A 23111-nucleotide genomic window follows, 5' to 3' on the forward strand; every position below is an offset into this window, starting at 1 on the left:
TTAGACTTCACCCTAATCCACATGTCTGCAAAGAACTGTTGGACTTCTTGGCTATAATACTGAGAGCATCTCAATAGCTACCACTCCCTCCCTGACCTCTTCCTATCCCCAGACTTCCATCTCACCCTCACTTTGTCTCACCATGTCTTCACCATTCTACTTCTGCAGTTTCTTCCCCATCATCCTCAGCCATTCATCTTGTCCAAAAGTGCTACTGCTGCCTCAAAGCCTTTGTATCCTTATCACAGACTTCCCCACAATTATTGATATTACCAGCCATCTTGTCCATCCAACCTTCTCTTCATCCAAAACTGCTCTATTCCTTAGAAAGCACACCCTAAACTTTTCCACACCGTAAGTTATTGCTGATAAAATCCCTACCGTTCGGCCCATTGAGTCTGCACCAACTGTGTGAAAGCATCTTACCCAGACCCAATCCTCACCATATCTCCATAACCTTGCACGTTTACCATGATTAATTCACTTTTTTTTGTTCTTTAGCCTCCTAATTTCTCTCCGCTTTGCTTGGTGTCTTGCAGTGCTGTTTAAGTGCAAGAAATTATTAAGTAGCTATATCATTAGAACCAAGACAATTGAATCCCTGTGATCCAATGAAGTGACAATTAAATTGGCACCAGAGACTGTAACATTTATGTGCTGTATGCATAAGCAGCAGGATTATTGTTATTTTAATTGTCATGCCAACCATTGGGAATAGTAGCATAGTGGTAATGTTACTGGACTAGTAATCCAGAGACCCGTGCTAATGCAACAGACAGGAGTTCAAATCCCACCACAGCAGCTGAAGGAATTTAAACTCAATTAATAAATTTGGAATGAAATGCTAGCTTCATTAATAATGATCATGAAACTATTGGATTGTTGCAAAAACCCATTTGCTTTATTATTGTTTTATTGCCATTACCTGATCTAGCCTAAGTCCACATCAACACAATGTGGTTAACTCGCAAGCCAATCAGTTGTATCAAACTGCTACAGGAAGGACAAATAAGAGTAAAACCAGGCAGATGGGGAGGGTGGTCACATGAGAAACCAATCACGTGTTTTAAGCACATATTCCCACAGCAGAATAGATGACAAGTAATTGAGAGATTGTTCCTCTTTAGCTTTACCCACCGTGCAAGATTTTGAACCCAGTTTGCTATTATTTGACTCTCTCTCCATGTACATAAGAGATTTTAAAGAACTCAACTCCCCAGCTGTCTCCAGATGAACAAATAGAACATACATATGCAGTTTTAAACTTCAACAGTGAAAGATCATGAAACTATTGGATTGTTGCAAAAACCCATCTGCTTTATTATTGTTTTATTGCCATTACCTGGTCTAGCCTGAGTCCACATCAACACAATGTGGTTAACCATACCCAATTGACACTGAAGTCCTCTTCCTGTTTGCTAACATTTGGGGACTTATGTTGACACATAGGCTAATGAAGCAATAGCCTGAACTAGTCATACTCTCAGAATCATCATAAACAATATCCTATACTCCTCCATTATCATTCCTGTTTGTGTCCTATCCCACTGGCAAATTAGGCAAAAGGTGACAACGCAGAGTTATTCAGTCAAGAGGGAGTTGCCCTGAACATCCTCAACATTGACTTTGATCCCAATGAAGTCACAAGGCATCAGGTCAAACAGACAAGGAAACCTCCTGCTGGTTACCATTTACTGACTTCCCTCAGCTGATGAATCAGTACTTCCTTGTTGAAAACCACTTGAAGGAAGCACTGAGGGTAACTGAACGTATTCCTGGGGGAGCTTCATTCCATCGGCATGATTGGTTGGTGGAACTATTACTGGCTGAGCGTTAAAAGATAAATCTGCCAGATTGGGTTTGTGGCAAGTGGTAAGAGAACCAACAAGAGGGAAAAACCTACTTCTCCACCAATCTACCTGTAGCAAATGGTCTGCTGGTGACAGTATTAATCTGAGTGACCACTGCACTTGTAAATCATTGTGGATGCCCTGCATCCAGCTTATTGGCAGTAGCATCATGCTAAATGAGATGGATTCAAAGCCCATTTAAAGGCTCAAAACATGGCATCCACGAGGCAGTGAGGGCCATGAAAACCAGAATTGTATTCTACAAGTCACCACCCTCTGTTTAAAAAAAAACCTTGCCTCATACATCTTTAAACTTTGCCCCTCGCACCTTAAACCTATGCCGCGCGCTCGCACCCCCCCCCCCCCCCCCCCAAGTAATTGACTCTTCCACCCTGGGAAAAAGCTTCTGACTATCCGCTCTGTCCATGCCCCTCATAATCTTGTAGACTTCTATCAGGTCGCCCCTCAATCTCTGTTGTTCCAGTGAGAGCAAATCAAGTTTCTCCAACCTCTCCTCATAGCTAATGCTCTCCATAATCAGACAACATTCTGGTAAATCCTTTCTGTACCCTCTCCAAAGCCTCCACATTCTTCTGGTGAAAGTCTGTAGTTTAGTGGCACAGCTGATGTCAGGCTGAATCTGATTGTTTTGCGGCTTTCAGTTGGTAATCTTTCACTGTTGAAGTTTAAAACTGCATATGTATGTTCTATTTGTTCATCTGGAGACAGCTGGGGAGTTGAGTTCTTTAAAATCTCTTATGTACATGGAGAGAGAGTCAAATAATAGCAAACTGGGTTCAAAATCTTGCAAGGTGGGTAAAGCTAAAGAGGAACAATCTCTCAATTACTTGTCATCTATTCTGCTGAGGGAATATGTGCTTAAAACACATAGTTGGTTTCTCATGTGACCATCGTCCCCAACTGACCAGTAATTCAAATATGATCATGTATTCTCAGACATTGTCAGATCAGGGAAATCCTCCTCTTAGACTGGATCCCATTGTTCAGGTATTTAGGTTTAATATCGATTTCGATCCTTACAAAGATGCACACCACTGCTGCCAGATCCAGTACATCCTTAACCTATCCCCAGTGCTCTGAGGCCTATATCCTCCCTCACATCTACATGGATACAAGAATCCACCAGCCGTTCCCAAATTCCTGCTCCCCATAATCTCTGGATCCTTGTCCACAGTTCTGCCAAGTACTCTGTTTCCTCCCCACATTGACCTGTGACCATTAAGTCCCCAGCCCACACTGCAAAATCCTATCAATGCTGCAGACCTTCTGACTCCTCAATCCAATTGCTGCCAGTGTCCTGGAGCAGCAACCCCATGTAACCCAAATTAAGGACCATGCCTGATGCATCTACATGCTATTCTCATATCCATACGTTCCCACTCTCTAACTCGGTGGTAAATTTTATGCACAATCTTGTTTTGTATTCTCAACTTTAAACGTGGGCAAAGATGAAAGATTGTTCAAAAACTCTCCTTAAAGGTTTCACAGAATAATGAATTGTGTCAGTGAACACAATGCTCAGTCAGAATCATGAATTGGTATTTCATACAAATTATATGATAGTTTTCAGTCGTCATTAGTGAGTGGTCCTGATGTTCCTGCAAGATATGATTATCATTATTGATAATAAATAGCCTCTCTGCCTATACATTTTTGATTCTTGTTGGTGATCTGCATTTGCACCGAAAGTATTCTCCCCAGATCTGTCTTGTCTTTTAATTTCCTGCCTGTGAAGATTTTGGCAAAAACAATATGAAAAAAAGAACACAGCAAACGAACATGATCAGGATGCTCCAAACTGAATAATAAACATGGATTTCCTTCAAGCACTTGTACTGTGCACGTAATTGGCTCTGTACATGTGGATAGCAGCAACATTTTTGGACTGATAGGGTCATGGTCTTACTTTGGCCACATGTCTTGTGCAGAGAAGAGAGGATGTTTGAGGAGGCTTAGATGCTAAATGTAAATGAGGTTTGTACAAGGTGTACTGATGCAGTTTTATTTTAGAACTCACTATCAAGCCAATGTAATTTCTAAAAACAAAAGACATGCTGTTAAAACTTTTTGTCTTGCATTCATCAGAGCAGATTTGGCAAGGATGCCAATTGTGAAGGGAATAATTGGATGAGAAGAAACGGCTGATTGGTTGGTTCCAGTAGAGATGCTGCCATGGAGAAAGCACCTAAGAACATTTCGCTGTCAAATTTTTGTTTAAATGCCCTGTCCTTTGCACCTTTTTCAACTCTACAAAAGTTTGGGGGCAACCATTCCACATGGCAAAGCTTTGAACGGAGTTGACCTGCCTGGTTATGAATTTAAAGAAAATTGTTGCTTCCTTTGCAATTAGTATTCTTGTCCTGATGAGTGCAAGATGAAAAGCTTTGACAGATTTTTTTTCAGCAATACTCAAGTTCTGTACCATCAAATGAAAAGTCCTAATTTAATCCTTTTTGAACTAGGTTTACTAGTTGGACTTGGGGTTCACCTTCTTTCAAATGAACGTTTGTCATAGCTTTGTACTGGGGCCATGAAATTAAATTCGTACTGCATTGTCCTTCAGCTGCATCTTCAGACAAGCAATCTGATCCAATTGTGTCTCTAAATTTACATACTGGAAAATCCAAAGATCAGCCTGTAATAATTTAAATGGTAATGTAATGGCCATTCTTTTACTTACAGAATTAATTTGTGATATCTCTTTTCATCTTTCAGTTTATGCATATTCTGCGGGGAAAGGGATGAAATGTTTACTGATGAAGGCTTGGACATCCATTACTGGAAACACTGTCCAATGTTGAGACGTTGTGAGCATTGCAAACAGGTATGAAGAATTCTTTGGCAATTTTCACTTGACCTGCAGGTCAATAATACTTGTAGCATTTTTAAAGAATATATTTAGGTACTGAATACAAACACCACTTATTGGTACACAGACCATTGAGTGCATTTCCGTTGGTTCTATTTATGTAATCAGTGTTTCATTTTGTACTTCTCCTGCGCATTGAAACCTACTTTTACTAGTTTTTGAAAGTTTTTAATGAGTTTATATCGAAAGTGTGTAATTTTGTGCAGGTCTTGGTAAACAGTAGTAATATGTAAATGTTGTCCTTCTGGATTCTAGCCAGTTATCAATATCCTATTCTATGCACAAGCAGCCTCAAACTTGGCCTGTTTAAGACAACAGGTCTTCAGATAAATGTGTTTTGGTCCAAGTACTTCATATCAAATTCTGTTGATGTTTATACTTAATTCTTAATGTCCCTTCTCGTTTTGCTGAAATTTATGTCTTGAACCAGTCATAGGTGTGGAAGTTGTAGCTGAAAGTCTTGGCTGGAGAGTAGAATTCAAATCTGTACAGTGTTCCTTTCACAAACCAAGCTGCATGTTACATAGATGAGTCTTGTTCTACAGCTGACCTTTGCTATTCTGAAAGATTTCTTTGTAGGAAGTTCTATGTTTTTTTAACACTAGTATATTTAAGATTGCAGTACCATAAGACCATAAGACCATAAGACATAGGAGCGGAAGTAAGGCCATTCGGCCCATCGAGTCCACTCCACCATTCAATCATGGTTGATTTCAACTCCATTTACCCGCTCTCTCCCCATAGCCCTTAATTCCTCGAGAAATCAAGAATTTATCAATTTCTGTCTTGAAGACGCTCAACGTCTCGGCCTCCACAGCCCTCTGTGGCAATGAATTCCACAGACCCACCACTCTCTGGCTGAAGAAATTTCTCCTCATCTCTGTTCTAAAGTGACTCCCTTTTATTCTAAGGCTGTGCCCCCGCGTCCTAGTCTCCCCTGTTAATGGAAACAACTTCCCTACGTCCATCCTATCTAAGCCGTTCATTATCTTGTAAGTTTCTATCAGATCTCCCCTCAACCTCCTAAACTCCAATGAATATAATCCCACGATCCTCAGACGTTCATCGTATGTCAGGCGTACCATTCCTGTGCATAGTGTATTGAGTAAATGCAGTGATGCTGTACTGAGTGATTCAATTCATAAAGTTCCAAGATTTCAACTAGAAACTGCCATCAGTTGATCTTAGTTGGGGCTACAATTAGCCTCAGTGCCTGAAGTCTAAAGCTATGGGAAAAGGCTGTTTAATCCAGAATATTTCTCACTCTTGGGTTGGTCTCAAGCTCAAAGAATTAGGAGGGAGAAAATTCACCTAGGATTCAGTTACTGATCATGGAGTGACCCATGAAGGAAGTTAAAGGTTTGAGGTGCTGTATCCCTGATCTTTGGAAATTCAAAACAAATCCAACTGAGTGGGGCTAACAGTGAAAGGAGACAACTGGAGTATATCATGAACAAAATAAATGTGATTGGAGGAAAGAGGGACTCGAACTATAGCAGCCAATATGTTATATATTGTGTCACATAGTATGAATTAAAATGCACGTTAATATCGTGATTTTATTCACACTGAATGAAGTCTGATTTCTGCTCCTTTCTCAATAAGGCGTATGACATTCCAGCAACGTGCTACAGCGACTGAGGATAATAGGGCCGTTAGTCTCAAAAGAACAGACTGAACGGTAGTATATGTCTGCAACACGATTCGGTTAACTCAAAATATAACTGTTTGTATGTTTTGGTTTTGTTCACAGGTGTCAAAAGTTCAAGTTGTTCCTATTTTTTTAAAACAATCAGCAATAACTCATTGTGAAAAGGTTTCCTAGTTCCCAATAACATGATTAAACCTGTCAGTTTCACTTTTTCCAATTCTGCCTAACCATATCTCCATTTTAGTTTAATTAAAATTTGTTTGCTGGGTAGACATGCTAAAGCTTTTTTTTATATTTAGATTACAAACATTAGAACCTAAGCACAAAAACTGACAGATGAAAGGATTTGGAAGTTTTTGAGCAAGTTGATTGGTTTACCATTTTTCTTTCAAACTTAAGTTTTCTTGACATCAAGATTGATAGGTTCCTATGAGTAAGTTTTCTGACTTTTGGGGGGTTTCCTACGACTTCCGTTCTGATATGTTTTATTTTGAGCCAGTCATTAGTAGTGATGGAAAAAGTGTGACCCAAGTTCCACATGCACATGATAGCACTTAAATAAAATTTCTTAGCTCCATTTTCAAGGACATTGGCACTGTGCCATCATTCCCTGCAGCATTGCCCGTTTGTTTCTGGCCTTATAATGAATGGGGGAAATTGATTAAAGTTTGCAACTTCCATTCCCCTGCACCAGTCAATCAGCCATAATTTCCACCATAGTGTAACACCATTCCATACTGTGGGGGTCCTTCCCATTGCTGGAGCGTCTCAGAAATATCCACCTCCCCCAAACAAACCATGGGACACCCCTTCCTTCCCTCCCTTTAAGGGTCTATAAACGCCAGAATATACCTTGTGCTACTTTCAGATCTCAAAATCAATTCCACAGTGCTTCATCCCAGTCCTTCCAAAACTCTCTCCTTTGCTTAGGTCAGTCACCTGCTCCCACCACCACTTCCAAGTGTGTGCTGCCTCCCAGCCCAGTCTCTCAGTGCAACTATCTTCAATACCTCTGTTACAGAGAGCAAATCCACAAGACATCATTTCCACTACAGCACAATCAAGCTGCAGAACCCCATTTAAATGATAATTCAATAAATAGTCCTTCCCAAACCTCATTTCCCTGCCGCCAGCCCACCCTGTGCTATGTAAACTCATGAATTAAATGCCATGACTCACAAGACCCAAGCAACCAATGTTATGACATGCCTAGCTACTTGGAACTGACACCTTCCCATTCGAGAATTTTCACAGTAAACTTCATTGCAGTGTTAATGTAAGGCTATTTATGACACTAATAAACAAACTTTTTTTTTTCTTGCTCTTCCTGAGCCTTTACAAAACTGTTTTAAGTTTTGGGGGTCTTCAAACAATACAATAGGAAAGATTGATGATTCAAGACCGAAATGTTCAAGATTTTGGTGAATCCTGTAGCATTAAAGATTATGTTTATTAAGGATTATAAGCATTATGGGTGTTCAGTCGTTCTTTGAGGCAGCTGAAGGACTTTCTGCAGGGAATATGGGGCCAGTATTCACTGAGCTGATCCTTCTTACAGCCCTCTGCAGCATCTCTTGTTGGGCAAGCAGACATTTTTCATGAACTAAAGAAGACACTTTGAACATATCATCATTCTTTTTGTGGAGCTGTAATTGTTCCTGAAATGTTTAGTCCAGTTGGTCAGCTATAACCCCTGACATCCTAATATCGTTGAAAATGTAATGAGTGGTTTTGCCAATTTAAAAGCTGTAGTGATCCTCTATCTTGTTTTTCTGAGTTACCCCCAATTTGTGAAACTGCTGATTTCATGAAATGGCCAGTCAAATTTCCCACTTCTTGAAATGATTAGCCTTCCTGAACTAAGTTCTTGTTTAAAATAATACACTACCATAAATTTAGTTCAAAATGGGATTGTGGCACAAAATAGTCTACAGTGTGCTTTTCTATCTTCCAAAACTGGAGTTAGATGCTTCTATATAGTTCAATGTAGCGCCTGCTACTTTCTTTTGCTCACAAAAATAGCAAAATAATGGCTGAGTTATCTCTCTTGATGTGGATGTTGAATTTGATATATGTGCACTTTACACTTTCAGAAATGAATGTTTAATTTGAAACCTATTGAATCTACGTTTCATTATTAAACATTATTGATACTTTTCAACCTACAGCATGAGCTTTTTACCACCCTTTGTTACAAACTGTAAACGCCATGAATATTACCCGTTTACAAATAGCAGTGATACAGCATACAGCCTTTTGTTTCTAAACACAGTTCCATATCTGTACTACTTCTATCTAGGTAGTAGAAATAGCCACACTTACAGAGCACAGGCTGACCGAGTGCGACAAGAAAGACAGTTTTGGGAAATGTCATCGCTGTGGTGAGGCAGTAGCAAAAGAAGACCTGCCGGAACATGTCAAGATGAAGAGCTGCAATGGTAAGCCAAAAGATGTTGTAACCTAATCAGATCTAGTTTTGTTCAGTCATGTTTGTTTCTCTGAAGGATTTATAAGGATGCATTTGTTTTGCTTTTAAACTAAACTTCTGGCATTAGTCTAGTCCACACTATTTAAAATATTTCATGTTTAAAACAAGCAGTTGCTTATAGGATCATACAGGTCACAGCAGATAGCCATTTAGCTGATCAAATCCATGCTGGCTCTCTGCAAGAAGAATTTGACAAGTTCCATTCCATTGCCTTTTCCCTTTAGAACTGCCAGTATTTTCCTCTTCACACAGATGCTTATCCAATTTCCTTTCCGAAGTGCAAATTGAATCTGCTTCCATCAGACTGAAGCAGAGATCCAGATCCTAACCTCCCACTGTGTAAAATTTTAAGAGATTTTTTACATGTTGCCTTTGGTTCATTCGCTAGTCACCTTAAATCTATATCTTCTGGTTCTTAACCCTGCAGATCTGCTTTTGTCTTTTTCACTGTCTTCCTAAAATTTAATGCCCAGAATTTACATAGTACTCCATTAAGGCCAAACCAGTATTTTATAGAGGTGCATCATAACTTTATTTTTTGTACTCTGTCTTTATTTATAAAATCTAGATTCTACATGCCTTTCTCAACCTTTTTTTGTCTACAAAGCAATTACCGTTACTTATTTGCATTAATGTCAATTTTAAAAGTTACCAATTATAGCATCCTAAGTGTTATAGGTTTCAGGCAGAAACGAAAGTGCTGTTTTTTTTGGTTGCTCTAAAAGTATTTTATATTCCATCTGATTCCTTTTGCTTTTCTTGGGTATCATAAGCTGAGGTCAGTCTTTGTTAATTTATATACACTGTGCAAATTATGGCTGACAGCACAATAATAAATCAATCCAGAATGAACAATTATTTTAAATAATATGGGCCAGATCTTCTGATGCCAATAGCAGTGAATGTTGAGAATTTCGTGCTGTTGTGTATTAAGACCAATCAGAAGTTCTAAGCCACACATGAGGGAATCGCCTGGCAAGTTTAAACTTCCAGTGGGTTGGTTTGCACTGCCCAGGGCACTACAAGAATGTTGCTGAGACTGACGGCAGTGTAGGAGACTTGGGCTACATCTGTGATACTTAATCAGATGTTTAGGTTAATATTGTCCCAATGCTAATTTCTGATGTAGGTCAATGACAGCCCAATCCAACAATTCCCCACCCCCAACAGCAAACCTGTCCCAACTAGCCCTCAAAACCCAACTCCCCCGATCACATCCTCTTGCCCCACCAATCACCCTCTCGGTCATTCACTTGATCATCTTAGTCGTCTTTCGTATGGGGTCATTTAGGAGCAGGATCTCTCACCACAGTTTTAATGCAAAGTTCCCTTACCAGTCCAGAGACCCACTAGAGAGCAAGTGTAACTCAAATATCTCACCCTTGAACTTGATTTGGGGACAATAACTTCTGATGTACTCCATGGTTTGGTCAGGATCATTACAGTCGCAGCCAGGCAAGGATTTGAGGTGTGACTTATAATTATGAACATATGAATTGGGGGGCAGAATTTGCTATTCGGCCCCTGGAGCCTATCTTGCCATTTAATGAGATCCAGGCTGATCTGATTGTAGCTTCAACTCTACCCATCAGGTGGCCACATCAAGAATGTCAAGTTGGTATTCTAATGAAGGTTGTCCACCCTCAATAGAAGGCTGGTTATTGAGATGTTGGTTTAGAGACAATGTGTGGTTATTTGGGAGGATATTTTCTGCCCAAGCTTTCTTCCAGCTTTCATCAGTGTTAGGGAGTTGGAGATGTTTGATTTGTATCCAGAAGGGCTTTAGTAGATCCATGTGGTGGATGGGGAGGCCCAAGTTGCTGCTGATTCAACAACAACAACACAGATAAACAACTTGTATCATATTGAATGGAGGAAAAGGTGATTTTTGAAGGACTGGTAACCACTGAATTGGCGTTGACCTCATAGTTGATTCTCCTCATTAATGAGTGAATTTGTGTCCGAGTGCAGTGTGACAATGTGAGGCCCATACAGTTGCATAGTAACCAGATGTTGAGGAGACCAAAGCTACAGCAGAAGTACGGACGACAAGATTTATGCACCCCAACTTATGCCTGTGAACTTATGGATGTGTTCACTCATGTTTTGGTCTTTACCGCAGACTTAACGGAGCTTTTGATGGTAAGTTAGAGAGTGGCCAAGGGAGCACTCCCAAGATTGGGTGAGAATTGGGTCACGCTGCACTTTTTCTCCGTAGGAGGTGATATTTAGGGTGTTGTGCCTGGATGTTTTCAAGATGGAATGCAGTGATGACAGACTTGGCTGGGTTTGGTTGCAGTTTCCACCTTGCAGACATATTCATCCATTTTGGACAGATCAGAATTTAGTGTGGCATCCATATGCTGGAAAGATTGTGCCCAAATTATCAGGGCAATAGCATCAGCATAAGTACATTTTTGTGATGATGTGGTGAACATGACGCTTGTGCAGATGATAAGGAGTGTCAGTGCCAGAACACTGCCTGTGGAAGATTGTTGGTGAGTGTTCTTGGAGTGCTGAAGTTGTCTTGTAGATAAACCTTCATTCTTCTGCTGCACAGAAATGTCCACAGCAGCTGAAGTAGTTTTAAAAATAAAATCGGCCAACCACACACTTGGGCACACTCACACATGAACTCTACTTGTCCCGGCTAAAATCACCACTGTAAGAATAACAATACCACCAGGTTACACATTTGCACACAGAGCAACTGGAGCACCTCTAACCATCTTACTGCTGCTTTTCTACTAAGAAGTTGAAATTTACAAGTCTGCCATCTATTTGAAATGTCTAAAAAATGTATTTTCTGATTGATTTCTGTACTTGCAGATGCATAGACAATTTGGAGACTTCATTTGTATGGCGGTTAGGATATAGAATCATTATATGTGTGAATGGTTTGTCTACTTGGTGATTTGCTTTCTGGACGATGACCAACAACCATGCTTTGATTTGTTGTTGCCATAGAAACCAAACAGATTTATTGCTGTAGAAACCGTGGACAGCCTTTTGGGTTGTGGGGGGAAAAGCTACGGATAGTAGACAATTAACGTATTGTGCATAGGCTCGTCAATGGTCTATTCAATTTAATCTGTATTGTAGCTTTTGGAGTTGACCTGATTTCATCTTGAAACGTATTAGTTACTGAAAAATCATCCCAGCTGGCTTAAACCCTGTTGGGTTTTCTGAGGATTTGCGTTAGTTTTAAGTCGATGGGTTCTATAGGATATAGATAGGCTGGAAATTTGGGCAAAGAAATGGCAGATGGAGTTCAGTCCTGATAAATGCGAAGTGATGCATTTTGGTAGAAATAATGTAGGGAGGAGCTATACGATAAATGGCAGAACCATAAAGGGTGTAGATACGCAGAGGGACCTGGGTGTGCAAGTCCACAGATCCTTGAAAGTGACGTCACAGGTGGAGAAGGTGGTGAAGAAGGCATATGGCATGCTTGCCTTTATAGGACGGGGCATAGAGTATAAAAGTTGGGGTCTGATGTTGCAGATGTATAGAACGTTGGTTCGGCCGCATCTGGAATACTGCGTCCAGTTCTGGTCGCCACACTACCAGAAGGACGTGGAGGCTTTGGAGAGAGTACAGAGGAGGTTTACCAGGATGTTACCTGATATGGAGGGGCTTAGTTATGAGGAGAGATTGGGTAAACTGGGGTTGTTCTCCCTGGAAAGACGGAGGATGAGGGGAGACTTAATAGAGGTGTATAAAATTATGAAAGGCATAGATAGGGTGAACGGTGGGAAGCTTTTCCCCAGGTCGGTGGTGACGTTCACGAGGGGTCATAGGTTCAAGGTGAAGGGGGGGAGGTTTAACACAGATATCAGACGGACATATTTTACACAGAGGGTGGTGGGGGCCTGGAATGCGCTGCCAGGCAAGGTGGTGGAGGCGGACACACTGGGAACGTTTAAGACTTATCTAGACAGCCATATGAACGGAGTGGGAATGGAGGGATGCAAAAGAATGGTCTAGTTTGGACCAGGGAGCGGCGCGGGCTTGGAGGGCCGAAGGGCCTGTTCCTGTGCTGTATTGTTCTTTGTCCTTTCTTCTCAACAATTCATGCTTTTTTTGCTATCCGTTGGAAAGCCCATATGTCAAAACTACATCTATCTACTTTTGCTTTGTAAAGGCTATTATTTTTGCGCCAAATTTGCTCAGTAGTAGAGATAATCAATTTACTCCATTAACATTACTTGCAGCTGTTTTTAATGGAGAGCCATAGCTGTTACTTTACATTCAGGTAGTTAAGCTAGGGAATTGCACCAGAAGGAGGGGAGTGAATGGCTATAATGCTTCCTTCCTGGTTGTGATTTTCCGTGATCTGTTCTAGGTGGCTGAAGTCATAGAGAGGTTTTAATTTTTCATTTCAATAACATTTTCATGAGGTATCACGTCTGCCATCATCTCTGCCTATGCTTTTTGGGATTACCTAATAACTTCACAGACAATTGGATGTTTCATGAGATATGTGTGACTTATAAGTCCAAGCTTCATTCAGGTTGATGTGGTTGAAGTGACATAGTTGAAAATTAAACATTTGGGTTGAAATGGGCAGTGCGTGATTACAAGCTGGTTCTAGGACGTTGTTGAGGTCCTGGTGAATGTCAAGAAATTTGTTTTCCAAGGTTTACTGGACTAATGGAGAGTTGCAGCACTGGGGCAAATAGACAGGGAAGTGATAGCAAGGGTAACCCAGGTGGTAACATTGATTTGAGGTTTCCAATAATGCACCAAATTGCTTTGTTCACTTGGGTATCAAAAAACAATGAGTAACATCACAAAATAGTTCAAAAAGAATGACTGATCCATTGTGCAGTTCCAAACATTGAAGTATTAGAAATACAGGTTGTTCTGGAGAACAAAATGCTCACAGAAGGAAATGGCTGTGGCATTACACGAGTGGTATTCTGTCAATGATGTTCTCTCCGTGAATGATCTTACTCTGCCAACGCAAGCAGCACCTTCATACTGGTGCACTGCATTCAGCTACAGAGCACACAGCGGCTATGGCTGATACCTAAAGAGCTCAAACTTTCCAGCTTAGTTTTGCAGTTTCAGTGCCAATTTGATTCTGGTCTTTGTCTTCAGGTAGTCATGGGTAGACGCAGGCATAGTGGTAATGTCATTGGACTGGTAATCCAGAAGCTCGAGCTAATATCTTGCAACACAGGTTCAAATCCCACTGTGGAAGCTGTGAATTCAAATTAAGAAATTAAAGTTTATTTATTTACTTATTAGTCACAAGTAGGCTCACATTAACACTGCAATGATGTTACTGTGAAAATCCCCTAGTCGCCACACTCCAGCACTTGTTCGGGTACACTGAGGGAGAATTCAGCATGGCCAATGCACCTAACCAGCACAGTGGTTTTTGGACTGAACGGAGCATCTGGAGGAAATCCATGCAAACTCCACACAGACAGTGACCCAAGTCAGGAATCGAACCCAGGTCCTTGGCACTGTGAGGCAGCAGTGCTAGCCACTGTGCCACTATGCTGCCCACTAAATTGATTAATGAAACATCTGGAATATAAAGCTACTCTCAGTAAAGACCATAATTCTTCATCAGCGATTTATCATAAAAATCCATTTAGTTCACTAATAATGGATAATAATATGGAAATCTGCCCTTATCTGGTTTGGCCTACATGTGACTACTCAGCAATGTGACTGACTTTTAACTACCCTCTGAAATAGTCTAGCAAACCACTCAGTTCAAGGGCAATTGGGGATGGGCAACAAATGCTGGCCTTGCCAGTGACACCTACATCCCACAAAATATATATTTTTTAAATAGAGTGCTAGAGTGTGGTCGAATTTTATTCTGAGATGGGTCAGTGTGAGGTCATGTTACATATTATTTCCATGCAAGGTCACTTCTAGGTGTACTTAGCATTCCTGCTGGCAAGGTGGAATGCACTGACTGTTGTTTTGCAGGGATTTAGCTTGAGCTGAGTTTCTGTAAATATTCCTGCATGATAATGTCCCCCTTCAAGGTGGATTCAATGTCATTGAAGGGTGCTGCTTGTGCTGCCAGAGCAAGATCGTCCATATATAGAATGTTGTTGGCCATACATTGCTTGTGCAATATCACAGTAATTTCCTTCTGTGAACATTTCTTTCATTATCTTTCCATAACATCCTATATTTCTGATAGTTCAATGTTTGGAACTGCACAGTAGTCTATCTTTTGGAGCCATCCTTTGGTGTTTCTCTCTTTGTTTGCTGAGCCAATTTAATTTGTTGGACAAGTGCCACATTTTAATCCCGTGATTATTTGACCATCCCAAAGGAAGAAACATACATGGGACAATGAGCTAATTATTCTTAAAATACAGCAAATTATAGCTTTCCTATCATTGTGATTAGGCACTTCAGAAAGAGTTTGATAATATAGCATGATACTATGGGTCCTGGAACTTCCAACCTAACAGTACTGTTGGATAACCTTTCCAGCACACAGATTGTAGTGACTGGAGAAGAATCTCCGTACTGCCTTATCAAGGGCAACTGGATTGAGCAATAAATTCTAACCTTACTAATGACACATGTACCTTCAAAATGAATTTTTAGAAACACTGGAATGTAGCTCTATATTCTCTCGACATTTCCCAGTCTAACCGTTCTGAGTGATGAAGTTCCTCTTGAATTCCCCATTGGATTTATAAGTGATTATCTTATACTTATGACATTCTTGGCCTTAGTCAAAGTCCCGACATCCACCACGCTCTTGGGTAATGAATTTAACTGATTTGTGACCCTTTGAGAGAATTTCCCCTTATCTCTCTTTTAAATCTGCCACCCTTTATCCTAAAGCTATGACCTCTTGTTCTAGAATGCCCTACGAGAGGAAATATCCTATCCATTTCTACTTTGTCAATCCGCCTGATCATCTTGTACACCTCAATCAGATTTTCTGTCATTCTTCTAAACACAGTAAGAAGTCTCACAACACCAGGTTAAAGTCCAACAGGTTTATTTGGTAGCAAATACCATAAGCTTAACCTGGTGTTGTGAGACTTCTTACTGTGTTTACCCCAGTCCAACGCCGGCATCTCCACATCATTCTTCTAAACTACAGGGAATGTAGGCCTAAACTGCCCAACCCCTCTTCGTAAGATAAACCTCTCATCTCTGGAATCAATCTAGTGAACCACCTCTGAACCGTCTCCAATGCATCCTCAAGGGGACCAAAACTGTGCACAATATTCTAAGTGCAGGCTCACTAATGCTTTGTACAGTAGCAGCAATACTTCACTACTTTTACAGTAGTCCAACAAGTTTATTTGGCATCATGAGCTTTCAGAGCGCTGTTCCTTCATCAGGCGAGTCACTCGCCTGATGAAGGATCAGCGCTCAGAAAGCTCGTGATTCAAAATAAACCTGTTGGACTTTAACCTGGTGTTGTGAGACCTTACTGTGCCCACCCCAGTCCAACGTCGGCATCTCCACATCATCGCTACTTTTATATTCTATTTATCAATAAATGCTAGTATGAGGGTACCTGCTGTACCCTCATACTAGCTTTCCGTGATTCAAGAACGAGGAACCCAGATCCCTCTGCACTGAAGCACTCTGAAGTGTCTCTCCTTTTAGATAATTTGTCTTTGTATTTTTTCCACCAAAACTTATCCACGTTAAACTCCATCTGCCAAATTTTGTCCCATTCACTTCACCTACCCACATCCATTTGTAAATTTCTTATTTCATTATCACAACTTACTGACATTTCAATATCATCTGCAAACTTGGTTATGGTACCTACTATCCCTGCATCCAAATCATTAATATGGATCGTAAATAGTTGGCGCCAGAGAGCTGAACCCTGTCCACCCCACTAGTTACACCTGGCCAACCCATTTATCCCAAGTCTCTCGCCACCATCTTCCCAAAGGCAATTAGGGATGGTTAACAAATGCTGGCCTATCCAGCAATGCCCACATCTTGTGAAAGAAGAAACTAATTCAATGAAGTTAGTCATACATGACTTGCACAACCAGTTCATTCTAGCAGTTCTTTTATTAACCCATGTTTTTCCAAGGGACAGTTCATTTTGTCTTGTATTATTTCCTCCAAAAGATTCCACATCACTGATCATAGGCGGATTACATTTAGTTGCCAAGTTTATTGTTCTTGTTTTTACACTTCAGTCTTCTGGCAATTCCTCCAAGGTTAGACAAATGTGATGATGTGGAGATGCCGGCGTTGGACAGGGGTAAACAGAGTAAGAAGTTTAACAACACCAGGTTAAAGTCCAACAGGTTTATTTGGTGGCTTTTGCTACCAAATAAACCTGTTGGACTTTAACCTGGTGTTGTTAAACTTCTTACTAGACAAATGTGGCCAGAGTCTCTGCTTTAACCCATAAATACCCTGGCAACTGAGGATGCATCCCATTCAGGCCAGGTGACTTCTGCACAAGTGAGAACTCCCAACCTTATAAAGTACCTCATTTTTATTTCTATTCTTTCCAATTTCTCTATTATCTCTTTCTTTCCTACGACATTGGTAGCACCTTCTTTTGTGAGTAGAGATGCAAGGTCCTGATTTACTTTTTCTAATTTATTTATGGGATGGTGGCATCACTGGCTAGGCTACATTTGTTGCCATCCCTAAATGCTTGTGAGAAGGTAGTGGTGAGCTGCCTGCTTGAATTGCTGCAGTCCATGTGTAGGTATTCGCATACTGCTGTTCAGGAGGGAATGAATGTTTGTGAATCAAATGCCAATCAAGAAGTTGCTTTGTCCTGGATGGTGGTGAGCTTCTTGTTGATGGAGCTGCACTCATCCAGGCAAGTGGAGAGTATTCCTTCACACTTCTGGCTTGTGCCCTGTGGATGCTGGGCAGGTTTTGGCGAGTCAGTAGATTAGTTACTCGCTAGGATTTGCTAGCCACAGTATTTATGTGGTTAATCCAGTTCAGTTTCTGGTCAGTGGAAATCCCAGGCTATTGATATTGGGAAATTCAGTGATGATTATGTCATTGAATGTCAAACGATGATGGTTCAATCCTCTCTTGTTGGAGTTGATCATTTCATGGCATTTGTGTGGCGCAAATGTTACTTGCCACTTGTCAGCCCAAGCCTGGATATTGTCCGAGCCTTGCTGCATTTGGTCATGGACTGCTTCAGTATCTGAGGAGCTGTGAGTGGTGTTGAACATTGTGCAGTCATCAGCAAACATCCGCCCCCCCTCTGACCTTATGATGAAGGAAGGTCATTGATGAATCAGCTGAAGATGGTTGGGCTCAGGACACTATGTGGAGATGCCGGCGTTGGACTGGGGTAAGCACAGTAAGAAGTCTCACAACACCAGGTTAAAGTCCAACAGGTTTATTTGGTAGCAAATACCATAAGCTTTCGGAGCGCTGCCCCTTCGTCAGATGGAGTGGATATCCACTCCATCTGACGAAGGGGCAGCGCTCCGAAAGCTTATGGTATTTGCTACCAAATAAACCTGTTGGACTTTAACCTGGTGTTGTGAGACTTCTTACTCGGGACACTACCCAGAGGAGCTCCTGCAGTGATGTCCTCGGATTGAGATGATTGACCTCCGACCATTACAACATCTTCCTTTGTGCTAGATATGACTCCTGACTCTGACCAGTGGAGAGTCCCCGCCCCGATAAATACCTCAGCCATACCTTCTGCTTCCAGGAGAAGATCTTGTTTTTGGTCTCTAGATTGCCCAACCTTTCACTAGGTGGTCCTTTTGTTATTTGTGTGTTTATTTGGGTTCCCTCTTTTATTACCTGCTGATTTAATTTTACACCAGATGAGTAAGTGTTGAAATATTCCCTTCTTTGTTGCAGTCAAAGAAGGAAAGCATTGTTTTTTTTCGTTTGACAAGGATATACTTGCCAATTCAGTGAATATTTAAATATTTATGGACTGTGATCATAAAGTAACCTGTAGGGCAGGTTGTCTTGAGTTTAACAAAGAAGGGTTTGCTTTATTTATATTTAAACCGATCTAACTAAAATAACAACATATACACCAATGTGCACATGGATACAATCGAAGTTCACACTGAAATACAGATTGTCGAGTGGGGAAGGATAGGTTGTCTGAACTTGCGTCTATAAAAAAAGATTATAGAGTCTGGCTTTGAGCCAAATTTAATCTTGCGCTTCAGTTTTAAGTTCTAGACGACTTGAGTTTGTTGTTTTTCGAGAGACTGTAGTGCTGAGTGGGATTTTTCTGAGAAATCTCTAGCTGCTGCAGGGCATTCTTGGATGAACACAGTCAGCAAACGGGGCTCGAGGTGTTGGAAAGAAAGGGAGGTAGGAGGGAACCTGCTTGGGTCATCTCCGCAAGTTGCTTGTTCTCCATTCTGCTGAAAAACATACAAAGGGCTTGCCAATCAGATGACCTTCTTCCAATTGCAGGGGGATTTAAAAAAAATACATTGTTCATGTATTCCAAATGTGACTTGCTTAGCTTATGTCTGAAAGCTAGGTACATTGTCAAAGTGATTAGTCTTAATGGACCATCTCCAACAGTAGAATGGGCGGCACGGTAGCACAGTGGTTAGCACTGCTGCTTCACAACTCCAGGGACCTGGGTTCGATTCCCGGCTCGGGTCACTGTCTGTGTGGAGTTTGCACATTCTCCTCGTGTCTGCGTGGGTTTCCTCCGGGTGCTCCGGTTTCCTCCCACAGTCCAAAGATGTGCGGGTTAGGTTGATTGGCCATGCTAAAATTGCCCCTTAGTGTTCTGAGATGCGTAGGTTAGAGGGATTAGCGGGTAAATATGTAGGGATATGGGGGTAGGGCCTGGGTGGGATTGTGGTCGGTGCAGACTCGATGGGCCGAATGGCCTCTTTCTGTACTGTAGGGTTTCTATGATTTCTAGAATACCTCTGCTGATTACCATAGATGCTTTGCTAATGAGAGAGGTGATGAGTCCTTCACACTCCCCTGAAGTGATTGTCCTTGGGTTTTGCGAACAGACTGACTCCACTCCAGTGAATTGGAATGTATTGTGAGACAAATTAGGTTTAGCTATCTTGGGAGTTCAAATCATGTTAGTCTGTTTTTAAAAAATCTGTTTACAGATTTCCCGATGTGGAGATGCCGGCGTTGGACTGGGGTAAACACAGTAAGAAGTTTAACAACACCAGGTTAAAGTCCAACAGGTTTATTTGGTAGCAAAAGCCACCCAAGCTTTTGGAGCTCCAAGCCCCTTCTTCACCTGAAGAAGGGGCTTAGAGCTCCGAAAGCTTGTGTGGCTTTTGCTACCAAATAAACCTGTTGGACTTTAACCTGGTGTTGTTAAACTTCTTACAGATTTCCCACCAGTAGATTTAAAAAACATTATTTGATGTAAAGCACATTTACATGACATCATGTCTTCGGTGTCTCTCTTATTTTCTCCTCCATATTAAGGCCGGGCTGGATGGAATCTTGACTGACTGGGTAGACAGGAAGTAGGGCCACAATCAGATCAGCCATGATCTTATCAAATTATAGGGCGGCATGGTGACTGTGGTTAGCACTGCTGACTCACAGCACCAGGCTCCCAGGTTCGGGTCCCGGCTTGGGTCACTGTCTGTGTGGAGTTTGCACATTCTCCCCGTGTCTGCGCGGGTTTCCTCTGGGTGCTCCTGTTTCCTCCCACAGTCCAAAGATATGCGGGTTAGGTAAATTGGTCATGCTAAATTGCCCCTTAGTGTCGGGGGGGGAGAGGCTAGCTAGGGTAAATGCATGGGGTTATGGGGATAGGACCTGTGTAGGATTGTGTCGGTGCAGACTTGATGGGCCGAATGGCCTCCTGCACTGTAGGATTCTATGAAATGATGGTTCAGGCTTGAGGGGCCGAATGATGTACTCCTGCTTATAATTCATTTGTTACGCTCTCCCATGTATTCAGTTTGGTTCTGTACTGGTTTTGAGCATAATATTTATTGTTTTTCTTTTTCAACTCCAGCTCAATATTCACGTGCCCTTCCTTTCACCCATTCAAACATGTTCCACTTTTTCATTCTTCAGAACAAGTTCCTCATTGGACAGGAAACACACTGATAAATAACGTTCTGCCATACGTACTTCAGGAATTTCACTCCTCTTTGTCCTTAACATTATTTTCCTATAATAATTGAATCCCATATTATTATAACTCACAGTTCTTGCATCTTACTGAAACTTGCTCCTCAAACCTCCTTCCCACTATTCCGTGGCCTGTAGTATACACCTAGCAACATAATAGCTCTTCAGTTGTCTCTTAATGCTAATCAAATAGATTGTCTTTGAGACCTTGAGTACAAAATCCCGTTCCAGTATCTTTGATCAGCATTGCCATTCTGCTTCTTGCTTCACCCTTTCTTATCTTTCCTGAATATCTTGTAGCCAGGTGAAGAGATGGAATGATATAAAGCTAATGCACGATTATAATTTCTGAAAGTTCAGACATCTATTCCCATTAGGTGTTTGATACGATAACGTGCAAGAGAAATTTCAGAGATGACAGGGCCAGCAGTCTTTCAGCACAGACTGAATGGTAGTATAAGTCTCTGACACCACTGCACAATAATAAATGATGGGAGCCAGTAAGTGTGGGGAAAATAAATGGAAAGCTCCCCCGTTGATGTTTCATTAACCTATAAAGATTTGGGGTGGCATAAAATTTGATCCATGTTATGCACTGAGTTGCTTTAGTGTCCATGAACAATTAACAAAAAGAAGGGTTTCTGCATAGATAATTACTGATGCCTACTTTTGAAGTACTTGTTTGTAAACTGACATGAGCAGAAGGACCAAATAGCCCCCTTGATGGGGTCCAGTGCACATTTTTGTGCCAGTAATAAGAACGGGTTACTTTTTGAGTGGAAGCAAAAGCTCAATCAACTATCCTTAATTTCGACAGTCGGAAAGCACACACATCGTCACAAAGTCAGTAAATCCTAAATAACTTTTTTTGTAGTTGAATGTCAGCATTTAATGTCTGACTTAGCATTTTCATATTTGCTTCACCTTTTCCCCTCAGATCCACACTATCCTTATTTCTCTTAATGCCCTTAGTAGCCAAAGATCTGTCACCCTCTAACTTTAATGTACTGAATAATCAAGCATCCACTGCTCTCTGAAGTAAAAAATTCCCACGGTTCACAACTCTTGAGTAAAGAAATTTTTCTTCATGGCAGTCCTTAATAGCTGACCTCTTATTCTGACATTGTGGCCCCCATGTTCTAGATTCCCTAACGAGGGAATTATTTTGTCAGTATCTACCCTACAAACTCAGAATTTTATGTTTCCATTAGATCACCTCTCTCCTAAGTTCCGAGGAATATAGGTCTCATCTACTCAAACTCTTCTCGCAGAAAAAAGAACGCCCATCCCGGGAAACTGGGCTGATGAACTGGGTTCTGAGTCACCTTCTTGAACCATGTGTTCGGGAGCTCGTACAATGCTGTTAGTAGGAAGTTCCAGGACTTTTGTACACAACAATAAAAGAACAATAGTACACATCCAAGTCAGAATGCTGAGAGATCTGGGGAGGGGAAGCCCATGTCCTTCACTGCATTAGAGGTTTCAGATTTGGAAGGTGTTGCCAAAGAAGGCTGAGGAGACAGATAGAAGCTTGATGGAATGATATCATAGCCATGACAGAAGCATGGCTTAACAGGAGACAGTGATAATAGCTCAACATTCTTCGTTACACAGTTTTCTGGCACAATGGGGATACAAAAAGGAGGGGATGGGTGGCAACTTTGGTTACAGAAGCAATTACAACAAGGGTGGCGCAGTGGCCATCACTGCTGCCTCATGGGTGTTTCATCCATGTTGCTGATGTAATATAATGTGTGAATTGTTGGAAACTGATCATTTTGATATCATGGTGTCTTGGTTTTCTGCCACAAAACTGTTTTGTTCCATAAAGCAGCTATACCAACTAGCTGCTGCTCTAAAATCTTTAACTGGACTCGGGATTTGATTTTGGCCCACTTGCATATCCAGTCACAACAAAAGCCATTCTGATTTTCATAGAACCATTCCAATACATGCTCAAGATCAGGCCAATGGTTGGTTCTCTATTCTCATTGTACGTTTGTCCTTGAGCACATTTTTTTTAGGGCAGATTTCTCCTTCCATTTTCATTTTTGACTCAGACCAAATGATGACGTGCAGTTAAATTTTACTTTCAAATTCTTTATCTCTTTAGGAGTTAATAATCCCTGTAGAGATCAAAAATTGTCAACATTTTTGCAACATCAAAACAGA

At 41.2% G+C, this 23111-nt stretch overlaps 1 protein-coding gene and 1 non-coding gene across 4 annotated transcripts in view; both read left to right on the plus strand.

Annotated features, from left to right (window-relative positions):
* cep104 (centrosomal protein 104) overlaps window positions 1-23111 on the plus strand; it is a 237202-nt gene that overhangs the window by 155973 nt on the left and 58118 nt on the right. For all 3 annotated transcript variants that reach the window (XR_013500551.1, XM_078239162.1, XM_078239163.1), the window contains 2 exons: window positions 4587-4695; window positions 8691-8829. Coding sequence is in view for 2 of the 3 variants with exons in the window: in XM_078239162.1 (XP_078095288.1) it covers window positions 4587-4695; window positions 8691-8829 (248 nt within the window). In the remaining variant the exon portion in view is untranslated. The remainder of the gene's footprint in view (window positions 1-4586; window positions 4696-8690; window positions 8830-23111) is intronic.
* Window positions 21271-21412, plus strand: LOC144510315 (small nucleolar RNA U109). The gene has a single exon (XR_013500619.1). It is a non-coding gene; the product is annotated as a small nucleolar RNA U109 (small nucleolar RNA).

The sequence above is a fragment of the Mustelus asterias genome, chromosome 22, assembly GCF_964213995.1.
Source record: "Mustelus asterias chromosome 22, sMusAst1.hap1.1, whole genome shotgun sequence".
NCBI classification, from domain to species: domain Eukaryota; kingdom Metazoa; phylum Chordata; class Chondrichthyes; order Carcharhiniformes; family Triakidae; genus Mustelus; species Mustelus asterias.